Raw genomic sequence first — 18,242 nt, 5'->3', positions numbered from 1 at the left:
CATGGGGCTCATCCCCAGCCTCCTCCGCACTGTGAGCCCAAAGCACTTTATGCCTGCTGCAGAGCGCTGTGACCAGACATGGCTCCAGCTGCCACTGCCACGGGTCTCAGGGGATCCAAGTACACCGGGAACTTAAATGTTGCAGCAAAGCTATTTCTGCCATGCAGAAATAAGGATGGTGTTTCCCCTGCACATTCCGCTTGTGCCTTCTCTCAGCAAGTACAAACATACCGTGCCATCCTCAGCACTACCTGCCAGGAGACCTGCCTTCATTTGTTCACGATGGGAGATGTAAAGCCAGCATGCATGAACCCAGCACCATGAGCACATGCCCTACCCTTCGGTACCCATATGTGAACATCCCTCAGCCCCACAGCTCTGCTCCCCCCTTGCAAAATGAAAAAAAAAAAAAACTATTCCCTCCTGCCCCAGATCTGTGCTGCTCTGGCAGCAAGTTGGTAACAGTCAGGCAGCAGTATTAAAAAGCCCTAAGAGTACAGGAAAACTAAAGGCTGTTTCATGGCAGTCCAGAGCTGCCCCCAAACATGCACATGTAACCCCAGAAAGCAGCAGTGCTGAGAGCATCCTGCTACCTGGGACGCAGCCCTCCACTGCCTAACCACACCGGCACCGGTGGAGCAGCTGCTCCCAAGGCATGGGACTGAAGAACAGACACCAACTTACGTGTATCAATGGTCTCCTGGATGGGAATGAAGCCCACAGGTAAAGTGTCCTTGATATCAATGAGCTTCATATCAACCAAGACGTTGCCTAAATGACTCTTTGGAGAGAGAAAAGAAACAGTTAGCTATGACAATGTCACAAAATGTAAACCCAGCTTTTATGACCTGCTGAACCCCCTGACATCTTATCATCATATCTGACCACCAGTCGCAGCACTATCAAAACTAGCTGGCTGCAGCAAGGCTTTTACCAACCCATCCCAGGTTAACTTCAATAAGTAGTTCCTGCACCTTGCCCCGGCACAGCCACCAATCCCCCACAAGGTTTCAAAAGTTCATCTACTGTCTGTGTTGTTTCTTCATCCTCTTCTGACCAGTCCACCCTGCTTCTTGCCTGCTCAATCTCTCCTACATCCAGGGCACGCTCTCTCTCCTCCCTCTGCTTCCTCCAGGTCTCTCTTCATCCAGTCCTCCTCTTCCATACCCCTCAGAGCTATTTAACCACTTACCAGGAACCAGCCACAACTGCACCTTATCCACATCAGCCAACCCATAGCCCCTGAAGCCAGCCCACAGCTGTATATTATCAATGTTAAGTAACCCAGCTTCATTCCTCTATAATTCCTCTACAATTCCCCTACAACCACCAACTTCGAAAATGGTAAGGAGGTACCAAGCCAACACTTGCAACTGTCTCCTCTGCAGGAACTACATGATGATTGACTGGGAGACCGGACAACTTTCAGCATTTACAGATTCTTATGCCTCATCCACTGCCATATTTCTGGATCCTTGGAAGCACAACCAAATTATTCCGTTTGGAAACACAGCAGTTCAAAGTATTACCTCCACCAACTCATCCACTAAGCAGGTCACCTTAGTTCTCACACACTCTACATCTACAATAGTAGCACGACATCTCTGTGACAGCAACAGCAGAAAGCATTAAGGGAAGATGGTTCATGCAGACACAGCCAAGTTATTACATGCATTAGCTAATTAGTACTGAATAGACATGGTTCTAGCTCCAAACACAGGCACACTCCAGAAGAACAGGCCATTTGGAACAAAGAACTTCATTTGGAGTCCATATGAATTCTGAACTGATGCCTCATCCTATTAATCAAGGCTTGAAGAGCTCAAAACACAATTCAGAATGACAGCCTCCACAATTGTTTAGAGACCAGATTTTCTTTGCAGTTCTCATTAAAGCCTGCATTGCTGCCAATAATCTGGATTCACGTATGGAAGAAAACCACACTTTAGTTACTACACAGCCTTTATCAACAGAAATGCAATACAGAACAATTAAAATTTCATCCTAAGCCATCAAACCACATCAGTGTGTTTTACTGTTACTGGTTGCTAAGTACCTCCTGTAGTTTTTATCTGGCAGAGTATTTCAGGTAAACCTCTACTCTCTATTACTCTCAACTATTTTAAAGTGTATTTAAATTTGCAGCCTCTGAAATAAGGGGAGATCAGATCCAAGTTTATTTTTTGGAGGTTCTGCTTTTCATGGCCAACTCCTCCCCAGGAGGACCACCATGCCTGCGCCCTGTCCCACCACAGAAACATGGCACGTGTCCTCTGCTCATGCAAAGTGGTTGAGGCCAGGCAGCCCCCACGTGCCTCTGCCCCCACTTTGGCCAGGGCTTCTCAGAGTGAGCAATGCCGGATGCTGCAAAGCCTGAATGTATCAGTTAATGTAGTCCTGGCACAGCAAATAGTAGATGGAAGTGCTCGCTGCCGATTCATCCTTCATGTTTTATTTATCCAAACTGTCTGGCTGTGTTACATCAGCGTGCGACTTTCAGCTGAACCAACAACCATTCCTACATCAACAGCAGACAGGTAGGAGAGATGCCTCTGATAAGTTGGTTAGCTGCTGAAACACGGGGAGTCAGCACTGATGCTCTGCCACATACGCAAGAGAAAAGGGCACAAAGCCTCCTTTTTGGCGAGAAGCACCATTCAGGGCCTCCTCACCATGACACTCAAATACCAGCAACGTTCTTATAATCTGTCAAATATTGTAAGCTGTTGGGAATGATTATTCTGATAGAGAGACAGCTATCTCTGTTATAAATCACCTATCTGAGGTGCATTAACTCTGCCAACTACAACATGTTCCTTGGGACAAACTGTTCCCAGTGTTTTGTTAAACACAAAAGCAGCAAAACTTCCAACCCAAAGTATAGCAACACATCAATGTCCAGGCAACAGGACCTCTGCCTCCCAGATGAGAGCTCTAGGTCATGGCTACCAGGGAGGACTGAGGCTTTTTAACCCTCTGAGGTCCTCACTCAGGCAGCATTCACATCCCTGTGTGGCTGGAGAGAAAGAGAGAGGAGAGAAACCTCTTGCTGGGCTAACTGGGGACAAGCATGTTGCTCCCTGTAGGGGAGGAAAAGGCTGTTCCCCCACCGGTCTCCTCCTCCTCCCAGCCCATCAGCCCTCTTTCAGTCTTCCCAGAGGACCAGGAACACTGATCAGGTCTGTGTGCTCCCCAGGGGCTGGCAGACTGGCACCAGCATCTATCGGTCAGGTCTCTGCCTCACAAAAAGGCCCCTCGCACACGTGAAGCCCACTGCCTCAAGCAGCACAAGCACACGTTCTGCCTGGCACGGGCAGAGCATGTGCTCAGGATGGGGACCAGCCAGCTTTGGGAAATCCACCCTCTGAGAAGACAGGGTGCTCTGGCTGCCCATCACGTACAGCCACGGTGAGCCGCAGAAGCACGGGCTCAATGCCAGCGCCCTAACACGGGCAGCACTGCCTGCAGGCTGCTGCCCAGGAGCTCTGCCAGAAGCACCTGGGGGTCTAATGTGCCACTGACACAGGGCTTGAGACAACCCACACACAGGACACAGCGACGCATGCCACACCTCACACACCAGGCTGCTGTGCAGCTGGGACAGGCAGTCCTCCCCCAGCACTCCTTTTAATTCACTCATCAATATGAGGAAGGCATTCCCAAACTATGCCGAGCAGAGGATTAATGCCGAAAGCCCAACAGGCACTGACTGAGGGTATTCACGCCGTCTCTGGTAGCCAGCAATTGCTACTACTGTAATTATTTCTGACAACCTTGCATTTCAGGTAGCCACAGACAAACTTAATACTCAAATCAACACAAATCTTTCTGTTTAATACCCTCCCTGCCTATTCTGGGGCTATTAATTCCTGTTACTGCAGTTACTCCAGGATGAAAAGCACAATTTTTGTCCATCCACCCCAGGAAGCAGTATTTCCCATAGCTCTGGAGCTTTATTTTAATCTACAGGCAGGCAGGCAGGGAAGTGGATGGAATAAAGGTCAAATGCTGGAAACCGGCAGTCCCCGGCTTTCCTGTCAGGACCCATAATGAGCCTCTGAAGTCACAATCGCTTTTCTGTTCCCATCGTTGGTGAAAGCACAAGTACAAAATGCTATCTCCATACCCTGACAACTGAGTCACTGTGAATATCTAAAACATGACAAAAAGCAGGATTACCCACTAGATGGAGTGCATTCATTGTAGAATTAAATAGTTCCTCCAGAAAATAGGAAGTTTTCACAGTAGCCTCAACAAAAAACAAAGTAGAAGGCATCGGGTTCTCACTGCACATGGTCTTGTCTCCTCCACAGAAGATGCGGGCAGACAACCACCACTAATCAGATATTAACTTGTGCTTAATAGCCATACTAGAAGATTACAAGAATACGGTAACATATGCACAATGTGGGCAAAATTTCAAGAATCAGCACGAAAAACAAGAAAGAAAGAAAAGCTAATCCTACAAGAAAATATCTATAATGCTCCTGGATTCAGAAACTAACATTTCCTTCATCAACACTACCTGCAGCATTTGCTTCTCTAGGTAATTAGAAATTCATCAGGATCATGAACATGCAGCACCCACTGCTACAGCAGGAAACACTAGCATGACGGGATTGCTGAAATGCAAGCATTCCCTTTTTTGCTGCTTTTATTGCAGATTTTGCCAGCAATTTCTTCCAACAAAGAACACAGACAAAATGCAAATATCCTGCCATTGCAGTTTGCCTCCTGGCTCACCCAAACTCCGTGAAATGCCTGCTTGAATTATAATTGGCTCCATAAAATGAATCATCTTATGGGTAAAAGCATACCAGGCACAGATGCAAATCATACAGACACTCAGCAAACGGACTTACATTTTCTTTTGAAAATGATCTTGTGAAGCACAGGTATCGTGTGACCTTGGATTTAAATAAGCCATCTTTCCAGAGGTCAGCATCCAAGCCATCTGCTGTTTGTGCAACCTAGAAAGAAGAGACAGAGGGAGAGAGGAGACATGTGAGCCAAGATAAAGTTAATATATGTGCAGTACTTCTTCCTCAGACCTCTTCTAATTAACAGTAGCCCGAACTCTCACAGCATCTCATTAGTTTCTGCACGAGGTATAGTGCAAGAACTTTCAAGAGGAGGTATAAAAAGAAGTTCTAAAAACCAGTGTCTCTCGGGAGTCTGTTGATTAAAGATGCTCTGACAAAAGCTATTCTAATGAGGAAACAGCAACTTTGGTTACAGTCTCCAAACAATAGTTTAGAAAAGTCAGCATATCTAGGCTCTCATTACTGCCCTACACACAAGGGCACACTAGGGCAAGCTCTGAGGAGGGGTCCATGTAGAAAAAGCAAATGAACTGCCCAATCTCAGTATTATTTTCACAGAAATGCCATCTAGGAATTCTGGCTGCCAGGCCAAAAAGCTGCTTCCTTTTTGGAAGGAAGGCTGGGGAAAGCCCTGGTCACTCAAGTACTTTAGCAGCAGTGCCACATGCAAGGATGCACTCTGTAAACTTCCCTCTCCAATGTAACCATGCGTCCAGTCGAATCAGTGGCATGCGCTGCACGGAGGGCAAAGGAAATGGACCCCAGGCCCTCCACTAAAGCGAGAGGCACGTGCAGGAAGAGAAAAGCAGGCAAAGATCTTGCCTTTGAGCTGACTCAAGGAATGGGCATGAGGCAGCACCATGCCCAGGGAAAGGGCTCTGCTCCTTCAGCAGCCAGGCACTCACCCTGCATGGCATAAGCTGTTGAGAGCCCCTGCCCCAAAAGGTTTGTTGTCAATTAAGAGAGGAGACAAGAAGGCAAATGCAAAGAGAAGGGTAGCAGAAGTAAGATCACCCCACCAGACTAATGCCTGACTGACGGCTCCCAACAGTAGACTCTTCGCATGGTCTGAAGATACACAGAGGCACAGCTGAACTTCTGCCTAATGCCTCTCAGATGGGGGCAAACTGCTCTGCTGTGGCTCTTCCAAGTCTAATCTTACTGAGTTAAGACCTTGGCCCCAGAGCAGCCTGATAACAAAGAGCTGACATTTGTTGTTACTGTTTGCACCCATGTTTTGTCAAGCAGAGATTCTGCGCAGGGTGCAGGAAGCAAGAGATGTGTGCTGACAAGACCCTCCAATTACCCAAAGTGCGGGAGAAAAAAAGCGTGTTTATTGTCTGATCAAAGGGAGCAAAGTGCATTGGCTGCTCTTCACATTTTGGCAACTGCTGTTCACAAGTGCCTGCTCAGCTCGAGCCCTTGTACAACACACACAGCTTCTGCAAAGAAACATGCATCATTTGTAAATAGTAAAATTTCAGAACAGGATTTTGGTGGGATTTTTTTTTGTTTCTTTATTATTCCTTGATTTCAGCTCTTTCCTAAAGTGCTAGTTTGGGAATATATAAAATCCACATGCACCTCCCTCCCCTGTGGGTAAGTCAGTCCTGGTGAAAAGAAATAAAAAAAAAAGAAAACAGACAGCTTAGAAAAACTGTTGGCATATAGAGAAATGTAGCTTTAACCCCAGCCCTTGTTAGAAATGGTTTGAGGGACTACAACCAGATTTATACATTTTGTTAATTAATATGGTTCGAGTCTGGTTTCAGTTTTTCTTGTGTCAGCCAGTTTGTTTCCCACATTAAAGATGCTCAAAACAGGCAGCAAAAGACCCAGCCTGCAACTGTAAAACCGGTGCTATACAAGTTGCTGTCAAACGTGTTTTTTATCAGACCTCTGTAAGCTTTAGGGACTTCACATTGCCTACAACGATACCAAATCATTTTTGAGGTGGAAGTACATCACTTCAGTTGATACCAGTCTCTACAACTCACTGCCCAGGGCACAGCTGGCCGAGAGCCCTGATGGGCCCCTGCACTGGCGGGCTGGCACTGCTGCCCCTCTGGAGAAGCCTGGCACTGTTACACTGCAACTTGGTGATAAAAAAACGCCCAAACCTCTGACCCACACCACAGCCCCTTCCAGCAGCAACCTTGTCATTCTAACCCATCAAATATCTACTAGAAAGATCCAAGCTGGTTCTGCAGGGAGCCACAGGGCAGGGCGCTGACCCCCCTCCTGCCAGGCACAGCAGCACTGGCTGACCTCGCACTCCCCTGCCCGATGGCAGGGCAGCCTGGGCACCACGCAGCACCGGCAGCTGGCGGTGGGACCAGGCCCTTGCCTCCTGGGAGCCAGCAGTGCCAGGCCTGGCCCACAGCACTGCCTCTTGGGGACAGGGTCCCTGCTGAGCAGCCGCTCGGGCCCCTCTGATGCTCCTCCACCCAGCTGAGCTGCCAGAGGCTGCATGGCTGCCTGCCCCGGCAGCACCAGGCAGGCTGTGCCTGCCGTGCCACCTGTGGAGCCTTGCAGGAGGACACCAGCAGCAGAGCAAAAAGCGGCTGGGGGTGAGAGCTAGTCAGCCCCAGGGCCCCACAGGAATGATGGCAAAACCATTTCTGCTTCTGTCAAAATGTAACAGTCACAGGCAACATCCCGAACAATTAACCCTGAGCGCTCTGCCTCCGCATCATCCTGCTGAAGACTTTTTCCAAGCCTGCAGAATGCAAGCATGCATTAACTTGTCAGAAAACCTATGGGGAAAGAAAACAGAGCAATATAAACAGGAAACTTCTTACATCATCTGCTGGGCTCCTGCAGGCAAGGAGGATCCTCACCACCTCTTGAAGCAGAGCTCTGCCTGAGCGGCGCTGCTTCACGATGGCAGTGTACCCTCAGTGGGGCAGCATGGGAAGGGAGACGACCTGGAGAGGCCCAGGCAGACCTGCCCAGCAGGATGGGCACTGTGCAGCCCCAGCTCACCCTGTCCTCTGCTCAGCTAAGAGGTGCTGAACATGCAGGACTGAGGACACGACACTCCAGGCACAAAGAACGGTCCTTCTCACAGAGCTGGGGGAAGACACTCCTCAAGCATGTGTTACAAAAGAGACTGACTTGATGGAGTGACACCCAGTGTGGAAGGTGTTCCCCAGCCAACCCCTCCAAGTGCTGGTTGCTCTACCTGCTGCCCAGCAGTCAGTATGGAGTTACTGCTGCCACTGGGCAGGCCTTTGGCAAAGAGGCCCACCAAACTGCCTGCCCCACCAGTGGGTGCTGGGCCGCCCCTGCTCCAGCACAGCCACAGGTTAGCAGCCTGCTTAGGTTCCCACCCCAGAGCAAACCCAACTGTGGAGCTGGCGTCCAGCCCGCAGCAAGGAAGGTGGCTGCTGGGAACCACACCTCTCCACCCCCAGGCTCCGGCCTCCCACCTCTCCTCCCCCTCCTCCCCACCCAGACACTCAGTCTTGCCAGTTTGGGCAGATTTTCAGGAATCTAAGTTCAGATGCACTATGTACATTCTGACAACGTAAGTCTTTGGTCCTTCAGCTCTTAAATAGACCTGGCTAGTCATTACAAGCGTCAGTAGCTGTTTTCTAGGCAGACACAAAGGCAATGGAGATTTCCGAGTAATTAAAAAATTACTGAGGGTAAGAGACCTCCGACCCATTCACCAGCATTCCCCCAGTTCTGGTATCACAGGCTCTGCTGCAGTGTCACCTCCAGCCGGGGGGTGTGCTGAACCCAGAGGGCTCCATGCAAACCTGGAAAACGGACCAGGACATCCCCTGGGCTTTTAACTTACACCTGGGCTGAAAGCACCCATGCCTCTGCTTGCTTGTTTTAAAAAGGAGCAAAGGGAAAAGGAAGGAAAAGGATATGGCAATGGTTGTTTATTGGAGAAAGGACACAAATGAAAGGGAAACTAGGTAAAGCCTGTAACATAGCTGTCTCAGAGAGAGAGAACTGGGTACTGCACAGTCACATAACTCAAAACCACCAGTGAAAACTACACAATGTCAAATTCATCACTAACATGAGGAAATAGTTTCCCATGCAACTGTGAATCCACCTGAGGAACTGAATGTTGCAGGATGCTGTAGCAAAAGGCAAAGCGACCAGGGGACTACAACATCCCAAGATAAACCAGTGTTAACACTTCCCAAAAGATGTAAGCGGTTCTCCTTTTCAGGGTGCAATCCAAATCTCTTAACTATTAGGGCTTTAGGGAGTACACTCCTAGGATGGAGCTGTCACAGCTGCCTTCATCAAGGCTTTACACCCTGAAGCAACAATCAACTATTGGTGTCTCATTAGGGAAATTGCGTATCTGGAGAAACGCAGAGCCTGAGACCGCCCAACTCTGCACGTTGCCCACGTCTCGGAACATGACTCTCCCTGCTGCACTGAGAAGTGCACTTCTGCGTGCTCTGCTTCATGCCTTCAGATAGTTCAGTGGGTCCCAGAGAGGTCACGGGGAAGTGGCAACCCCACATACCACACACTGCTCCAGAGTCCTGACTCACGCAGAGGAGCCACCTTCCCAGACATTCAGACAAGAAAAGCACATCCCTATGTGCCACGGCCCCATAGGTTTAAGTACCAGGACATCCTGTCACATGAAGGTGGCACCCAGAGTGGCCTCATCGCAGCAGGTGCTGTGCAGCGGAAAGGTCACAGACTGTGGCTTGCAGCACCCCGGCACCGAGCCGGACTGCTGATCTGCCATACATAAGGCTGAAGCAGGAACTGCATGGAAGCCACGCTTAGGGCAGGACAACTGCAGACAGCAGGCACTGCCCCATGGCCTGGCAGCAGGGACTGCTGGCCCCAGGGTCAGAGAAGAGCTCCTTGTAAACAGAGAGGAAGGCAGAAGAACCAGAGGAAAGGCAGCCTCCTCTGTGCCCCCTAGAAGAGAGTGACCCACATTCACAAGCATTATTACACCACCGTCATAATTGGATTAAGCCACAGGAAGACTCTTTTATCTTGTTTAAACTGCGTTAGCAGCGAAGCTCCCTGTTAAACCACAGACAGGCTATCTAGGGTGAGCACTCTCTCTGCCCAGTCATTTAGCCAGAATACAATTCTGTTACCACAACTCTCACATTGTCCCGTGCTCCTTTATCAGGGCAAGCAGCTAATTACACAGCCTGGCTCACACAGGGAATGAGCCCTCAGAAAAATGCAGTGAATGCAAAAGCTTTCCAGGTCTTTGAGGAACCTTTTCACAATTCCCTCCCTCATGTCCTTACTTCAACCTGAAGCCTTCACACTGAACAGGGCATGCAGCGGTTCAGAGCTGAAAAGGTGTAAGCAAAGCCTCAAGTCAACTGGTTTCCACTCCTGACCACACAAGCTGTGCAACTCTGGAAACCCAAGGTGTGATGTAGCACAGTTGAAGCACGTACATAGAAAGGTGACTAGGGCCTAAATCTTTCCATAAAGAGCTCTGCAAGGTCAGTACTTTATGTTATTTCACTGTTTGGGACACTAATCCATGGGGAGAAAAGTCATACTGTTGGTTACACAGCAACTAAGCCAAGGAACAAGCAGCTGCTGAACAGTGACCTCCCTCTACACACTCATATTCACCTCTGCTATATCCAGCTGCCTTTTCCTGCTGCTCAGCCTCCTGCCAAAGTTTAGTTTAGAGGTCTGCATTCTGTCCATCAAAATCATCCTTGCAAAACTCTTTGCTTTCCATTCTGGAGCTTCTCATCATTACTGTGCAGTGCTGATATGTGGGATTAAACAGCTGATGCGGGATCCATTTATTCAGAGATATAATTTGTGCAATACTTAGGACTCCTTCAGGATGAATGTTACTAGGATTATTAAATTTGCATGCCATGGTGGCCAGCTGTTTCTGAAAACCCCTCACCCAGGTAATTATGCTCCTCTGGAGTGGCACAGATGAAGTACCATGATTGCACCCACAAACCTCCACTGAGGGAAAGCACTACGTGCTGTGGGCTGAGTGGTGGGCAGCTGGATATCAAATTGCTTCTTAAAGCACACATCTGAAGGCAAGTGCCCTCTGGAAGAGATGCTGTTCCCAGCAAAGTAAAGCCTCATTAGTGCAGAATCAAAGCTTTAGCAACAGCAGCTGAAATAGCTCTACTTACTACGTCATAACCTGTCGGTGCTCGATTCCGGGATGCAACCACACCAACACCCGTGATGGGATCCATCGGCAAGTCAGGCAAGGCATCTGAGAGGTCTCGCACTTCAGGCATTATGGACTGATCCTGAAAGAAAGGAGCAGAATTAAAGGGCTGCTTGGCAGCACACCACCAGCAGAAGACAGAGAGCACCCAGAGTCTGCATGCATGCCACAGTGCCTGTGCTGACACACCACAGACTACCAAGTTAAACACAGTATTAGGCCAGACACACCTTCTGCAGTTTCATTTGCTTTTGATAAGAGGGTACATTTGTGCAATGCCCAACAGGCTTGGAATTTGGGCCAGCAGCCTCTTCTGAGATTAATTTTGTTGTTTCTAGGATACTCAGCATGGGCTGGTCTCCATCTAGCAATGATGGGAAAACCCAAGCTCAATTCCCTTCCCTCCCAGAGAGCAAATTTCATCCCTGAGTCAGGCTGGTTGAAGCAGCTCTGTCATTTTAAACAGAAAGAAATCTGCTCCTAATGGCTTCACTGGGAGGTTCCCCATCCACTATGGGTGTTAGACACATGGGGGGGGGGGTCCCCTACAAGTCTTCGGTCCCATTGCACCCTCCTGAACCAAACCATTTTCATGTAGCAGCACAGATGTATCTGGCGCTGTATGCAAAATCACGCTTGCTGCAGAGAGCCTCAACACCAGGGGAACACAGATGAAGCAGCACAGGATGGTCTGATGCAAAGCGGACAGAGGCCTTGGTGAGGGCCTGAGCATCTTCCAGGAGAGGGGAGACATCACCGAGTACTTCACGGGAGGGAGATATGCAGAGGGGGATAGAAGCGGGTAAGATCAACCAATTCCGGAGAGATGCTGTTGCAGGAAGCACGAGGAAAGGACAAGAGAGCTGCTGAAACAACTCGCTGAGGAGGAGGAGGAGGAAAGGTGCACTGCCTCAGCACGTGATCTCCTGCAGAGGCAGCCAGTCAGGGCAAGTCTTCTCTGGCTTTCAGGCAGGAATGCCCCAGGAAACCACCCCCCACGAACCCAGAGATAAAAGGGCAGTGCTCTGTGTAAACAAGCATCACTGCTGAGCAGCCAGACAAGCCATGAACCAGAGCTACCTAATTCAATTCCCTCCTCAGAGCAATTAAACCCCAGCATTTCTAGGCCATGTAGATGGCTGGTTACTTACTGCTTCTAGAAAAGGCAGAGGTGAGTGCTGGTGCCAGTGGGACCTGGGTTTACACTTCACAATGCCCAGTCTGAACAAACACCGTGCTGCAGGCAACAAGAAAGAGCAAGTCTGGGCCCTATGTAAATAATAATAATGTCACATGAACAGCCAGACTACCTGAGGAGTCCAGAACAACAGAAAATAGCAATCAGTAATGGTGAAAACACTATTGATGATGAGCCAAACCCAGGAGAGCTCTGCTTTGGTACCTAGACAAGCACCCAGCACGGAGAAAGCAAAGCAGACCCGCTTTGCTTCCTATGTGGTCTAAGCCTCCAAAGCACAACTAGAAGTGCACCCTGAGCCATAGGGGCTCACTGTTCTCAGGACCCTGCTGCAGGAACACTGGTGGCACCCGGCACAGCCCAGACAGACCCCGCGCCCCTGCCTGCACTGCTCTACCAGCTCATCCAGATGCCTCCCAAATAATCCAGAACCCACTGCCTAAACGTGCAGTACCAAGCAAAAATAATGTGAATTTAACAAAGAACTTACAATCTGTTCTTCATACAGATGCACGTTTTCTGAAACCTTTCCAAGTCACTCTCAATAACATGATGACTTGTTATTACACACTGGGAGGAGCTGGACGATAATGAATACTGATATGAGCTTCTCTTAGGCCATTTTGAACTGAAATCCAGGTAAGTGATGATATTCCCCAGCACGCTAAAAAACACTGCGCGGCAGGTCCCAGCATGGCTGCAGCTGCACCGTGGGGAAGCAGATCTGCTCCCCCAGCGCCTCTGGCCTCCACCAAACCTGCCCCGACGAAGAACTGGTTTGCTCCACAGAGGTGGGGGAGCTGGGTCAGCTGGAACAGTACTGACACCTCACCTCAGGAGGGGAAGCAGAGGGGCTGTGCCCTCTCAGGCCCTGGGAGAGCCCAGGCGGGCAGGGAGCCCCTGGCGCTCCCTCCTCCTCCTCGGCGGCAATGACGGGGCTAGGGACCCACACTGGAAGCTGTTGCAGGGGGGCCTAGCTGCCCCGGCAGGAACCCCAGCAGCAGGGTCAGCCTGGGAGAGGCTGAGGACAGGTCCCTGGGGGTCCCCCGCACCACTGCAGGAGAGGAGAGGGGTGGGTGCCTCTAGGCAGACCCCTCACCCTGGCGGCACCCCAGCCTCAGCGGGAGGAAAAAGGGCACCTTTGTCGTCGGAGCCGTTTGCGGTCCCTCTCAGCGCAGCAGGGGGAGGGGAAACGGCATCAGTCTTCACTTTGTGCTGGCTCACACAAAGCCCCTCTATGGCGGTGGTGGCGGCTAAGCACGGAGAACAGGGTTTTCCGCCTGGAGAGGGCGGGAGGCGGAAGCCACGGGGTGAGATATGATGCAGCACCGGCGCAGGGCCCAGAGCAGCACCCCACTACAGCCAGGACCAAGCTGAGCTCCCTGCGCCCGCCATCACTGCAGAGTGCCCAGTAAGCCTGGCACCTTCCTCAGCCAGACCCTCGGAGCACAGCCTGTGCCTGCAGCCAGCAGGGATCAGTGGGCAGGCGGTACATCAATCCAGAAAACAAACCTCTGGGTCTCTGATCCGCACGGTGCACCCTGTTCCACAGTGGAAAGGCTTGGGTCAGCCTGTGCCTGGCCACCACAGCATGGCAAGGCTCTGTCGTGCCAGACCAGCCACTCAGGGCAGCTTCCTGCTGTGCGGATGGCACTGAGGATGCATCTGGAACAGATATGGAGCAGCAGCAATTCGTCTGCACACTCAGATAAATATTTTTGTGAACTCTGCGCAGGTCAGAGGGGAGTCTCTGGCTGGGCAATCATACAGATGATTAGTTACATTGCACTTCTCCCCCAGGGTGTCTGCAAAGTTTGGTTTTTTCTATTGTGCCTTTGAACTTAAAAAATAAAAAAACAAACAGTGAAAGAACAGATTAAATTAAGGAGCAGGATTCTATAAATACTCCTATTAGACAGCTTGTTATTTTAATTAAGTTCTCTTTAAACAACTTGAGTCTGACCTACATGCCCACCTAACATCATGGTGGCTGAGAACTCAAACCAGCTGACCAGGAGATGGCCTTTCACCATCCTGTGCTAAGCTGTGTTTGCCGAGCCCTGCTGAAGGGCCTGTGCCGCTCCACCCACTGCAGGTTTATTCTGGGAACAGCCCAAAAAAATTAGAAGAACATTTTTTCCCATTAGCTAGGAGCATGCTCCCTGGAGGTCATTCCCAACTGCAGGGCCACATCCAGCCCCCAGCATGCCCGGGCTGCTAAGGGAAGCCGGATGCGGCCCCGGGGCAGGAAGAAGCTTCAGAAGCTCATGGGCCCGCTCAGACAAAGCCAGCGGGGAGAAGGACAAAGCCAGCAGGGAGAGGACGTGCCTCCACCAGAGAAAGTCACCATGCATCCTGCCAGCACCAGTCCCGAGCAGCGCACGGCAGAGCGGGACGGGATGGCTGCAGGACGAGACACAGAAAACAGGCTCCTGGCACGCAGCTGCCACGCTGCTGGCTTTATCCCAAATGCTTCCCACCCCCTCGAACTGGCCATGCTGCCAGGCAGGAGGGATGGGTGTCCCAGGCATCTTGATGCCTGGAGCTGCAGGAGAGGCCTTCAGGGACTCTGCCAGCCTCTGCCACAGCCTTCTCCCCTATCTCAGCCAAGGCCCTGCTTTACCTCCTTTGCCCCCTCCTGCCCAGGGTTTGGGGGACCACTTGCTCTGTGTGGTACCAGTCCAGGCATGGCCTGGCCAACCCCACCAGGTACCTCTGCAGGCGCACAGCACAGACCCCAACCCGCTCCCTCAGCGGCACAGCAAGGCCCCCTCCTTCAGCCCAGCAGAGATGGCTCTGCGGGCCGCAGCCCAGAGAGGAGATAGCAGTGACTAGAGTTGGGGTGCCCTGCAGCAGGCAGGCTCCAGGCAGAGCTGCCGATCAGGCTTCTAGAAGTCTTTGCACTGGGGAGTTTGAGGCCAGGGGGCTGATGGCCTTTTACACAAACCAGAGCAAGTGGCACTCTGTCCTGTCCTGCCACCCCTGGCTGCAGAGGCTGCCAGCCTTCAGGGCATGCCACCAGGAACGGGCAGGGGAGATGAGCAGAGGAAATGCAGGCAGCAGTCAGAAAGCCACACACGTACAGCCCAGCTGGGGTCTCAGTTTGATCCGTTATCACACAACACTCACTGGTGCTCCGCTCTGGGTCCTCCTGCTGCAAAGTACCTAGTCTCAACACACACACCAGGTCTGCTTCCTAGGAGATGTCTAACACAGGGGCTGTGTTGCCCTGGCAGTGCGAAGCCCACCTGCCAGCTGGCAGTGTGGCTCCAGGCAGCTACCTCAGCACCATGAACCTCACACCCTGTGGAGACGGCAAAGCTGAGGGCAACCCATCACTCCGGAGGGTGCCATCTTGCAGCCCACACATCTCCCCTTCTCCCAGCATCCTCAGGATTGTCTAAGTCCTTTTCACTCGCTCTCACCCATTTTCCTGCTAGCTCATGTCTGCTTTTATTAGTTTACCCTGGGCATACTTATCTGCTGGCTTCACTGTCGGCTTCAAGTGTGCCACTGAGGTGACTGCTATATATGCATCCCAGCCAAAGCCCAGCAGTGTGTGTGGTCAGAGGAATACATTTTCAGAAATTAATGTATTCTTGTGAGTTCATAGAGCATTTTTCCCTCTCAGTGTTCCTTTCCCACAAGTTAGGCAAGTTCAAGAGCTGGTGGGTACGTGATCACATCAGACCCAATGATGTATTTGCTACAGAAGCATCATGCTGCCAGCAAAGCGGGTCAAGTTCTGAAGTTAAATAGCAAAGGACTTGGAGAGAGAATGGTCTTATTGTTTCTTCCTTCAACTACAAGCCCTGCACTTTGACATTGACTTGCTCTTCCCACAGACAGTAAAGTATGAGCTAAGGCAAAACGGGACAAAAATTATCAACTACCTCGCTGAGTTCCTACACCCTGCAGGAAATAATCCTATCAAACCAAAGCAGGCACGTTACTAAAAACCTCGCTCACATGCTCGAGTTACTGCTCTATCATTTTGAAAAAGCAGCAGGTACTGCTAGCACAACGCAGGTTGCTTAGAAGTTACACTGACACGCTCCTCTGCACACACGGTCCTCCCACCGCATCCGGGAACAGGACACAGCCCCGGCCAATTTTCTATTTCTGTTGATGGAATGGGACATAGTTTCAATCAGAAAAACAGGAGACTGTGGCAGGACACAGGGTCAGGGCCCCGGAGGCCTCCATCACAAGCAGACAGAATTTCAGTTTCGCATTTCACCCCAAAGAAAGGTATGTCTGGAATCACCCCTGCACCCAGGCTCTCATCTTCAAGACAGCTGCCCCATATCAGCTGTAAAATCTCTACATTTTTTTGACTAAACTGGATGGAAACAGGAACTTAAATCACAGAATGTGCAAAACTGAGATCTTGTACTGCTTCACAGCACTTCTTACTATGGACACACATTTTTTTAGCACGTCCTATTTCAAACCAAAATAGGTTTCCATACATAGATGACCTTGCACCTGGGCAGCAAAATTTAAATGACATTCAGGTCAGTTATTTCTATCTTGGCACATGCATGAACGAGTCCCGGGGGGCTACAGGAACCCTTCAGCCTGGGATTCACTTTGTCAGAGCAGCATGGACTACAGGACTGAAGTGTTGTCTGTTTTATTTCACACCTCCTGAAGCTCAGCCTAAGCCTTTGTCCCAGCATGATGAGAAAATCTAGTGGGTAAGGCCAGCTCAGTTAACATTACAGGGATGACACTGCCAACCTGCCACACGATGCGTGGGCTCTGCTAAGGTATGTGTTAACATGGTCTAACTCAGGTAAAATAAAACACATGATGGAAAAACCCAAGTTTTAGCCCGACCAGCTGAGCATCTGCTAAAGCCCAGCCTGTCTTGCTTCAGCTGAAGGACTCTGCTTGTGGTACCACCACCACGCTGTGAGAGCCCCAGCTCAGAAAAAGCACAGAAAATACTTCAGCTTGGTGGGTCTCAGAGAACCTCTCCAGAAACCGCAGCAGAAGGTCACAAGCCTTGGTAACGCAAGGCACGAGTACATAAGGCACAGGCTGCTCAGAACCACCGCTCAGGCCCGTGCTGCAAAGAGAGTGCCCGTGTTACCGCCTCCAGATACCCAGAAACCTGGCAACAGCCAAGAAACACGGGCACCAGCTGAACCCGCGCTGTGAAACCCTGCAGCAAGAGACCATGTGAAACACCGGGGTTTTGTTACCTTCTCTAACCAGTCACTAGTAAAACGTGCAGTAAGCTCCCGAGCAGGTCAAGGTCACCGGGGCTTCGCCAGACCGAAGCCGCCCCCACGGCGGGCACCCGCCCCAGCGGAGCCCAGCGCTCCCCCTCGGCGCGCAGCGCTGCGAAGGCGCGGCCTCCCCGCGACGCACGGCCCCGCAGGCCCCCGCCCGGCCCTCCACCGCGCGCAGCCGGGCGCCCCGGGAGGGCTTTGCCCTGGCCCGCACGCCGGGGCCCTGCGGCCGCCCCGAGCCGGGTGCGGGGCCTGGCCCGCCCGCCTCCCCCCTCGGCCGTGTGAGGCCGCCGCCGGGGCCCCACTCTCGCACCGCCCCGCCGCAGCCCCGAGCGCCCGCCGGGCCCGGCCCCCCCGCCCGGGAGCGCCGCGGCCGCGCCAAGGGTTCCGCGGCGGGTTCGGGGACACTTAACTGTTGCCCGTGCGGCGGGCGGCGGGTCGCGACTCCCCCGTCGCAGGCAGAAGCAGCTCCTCATCGCCCGGCGAGGCCGGCGCGGCCCGGCGGGAGGAGCGGCGGTAGCGGGGGAGCGGCCTGCGGGCCCGGGCGGAGCGGGGCGGGGAGCGGCGGGCAGGCCGCGGCCCGGCCCCGCGCGGAGCCTTACCCGGCGGAGCGCGCCGTGCCGGGCCCGGGGAGCGGCGGGGCCGGGGCCGCAGCAGCACAGCGCAGCTCGGGCTCCCCGCGCCGCCGCCGCCGCTGCGCAGGCCCCCGCCCACCCGCGGCCGGTCCGCGGTGCGCAGGGCCCAGAGCCCGCCCCGCCCCGGCGGCACCGCGACCCCGGCGGCAACCAACGCGAAGCGTCCTGCCCCACCGC

At 52.1% G+C, this 18,242-nt stretch overlaps 1 protein-coding gene across 6 annotated transcripts in view; it reads right to left on the bottom strand.

Moving 5' to 3' along the window:
* The window catches only part of MVB12B (multivesicular body subunit 12B), a 68,817-nt gene extending 50,687 nt beyond the window's left edge, over positions 1–18,130 (bottom strand). Inside the window, exons 1-5 of one of the 6 annotated variants that reach the window (XM_040605417.1) lie at positions 17,843–18,128; positions 12,144–12,261; positions 10,952–11,074; positions 4,863–4,970; positions 685–781 (exon numbers count right to left, since the gene is read on the bottom strand). In XM_040605417.1, coding sequence (XP_040461351.1) covers positions 685–781; positions 4,863–4,970; positions 10,952–11,062 — 316 coding nt within the window. In that variant the 5' untranslated portion in view covers positions 11,063–11,074; positions 12,144–12,261; positions 17,843–18,128. Of the gene's footprint in view, positions 1–684; positions 782–4,862; positions 4,971–10,951; positions 11,075–12,143; positions 12,262–13,702; positions 17,602–17,842 lie in introns of those variants that run through there. The other 5 variants (XM_040605415.1, XM_040605416.1, XM_040605414.1 and 2 more) reach the window with 5 other exon arrangements.
* Positions 18,131–18,242: the final 112 nt, after the last annotated feature.

This window comes from Falco naumanni, chromosome 9 (genome assembly GCF_017639655.2).
Source record: "Falco naumanni isolate bFalNau1 chromosome 9, bFalNau1.pat, whole genome shotgun sequence".
NCBI lineage: Eukaryota > Metazoa > Chordata > Aves > Falconiformes > Falconidae > Falco > Falco naumanni.
This window is presented reverse-complemented; position numbering and strand designations above follow the sequence as displayed.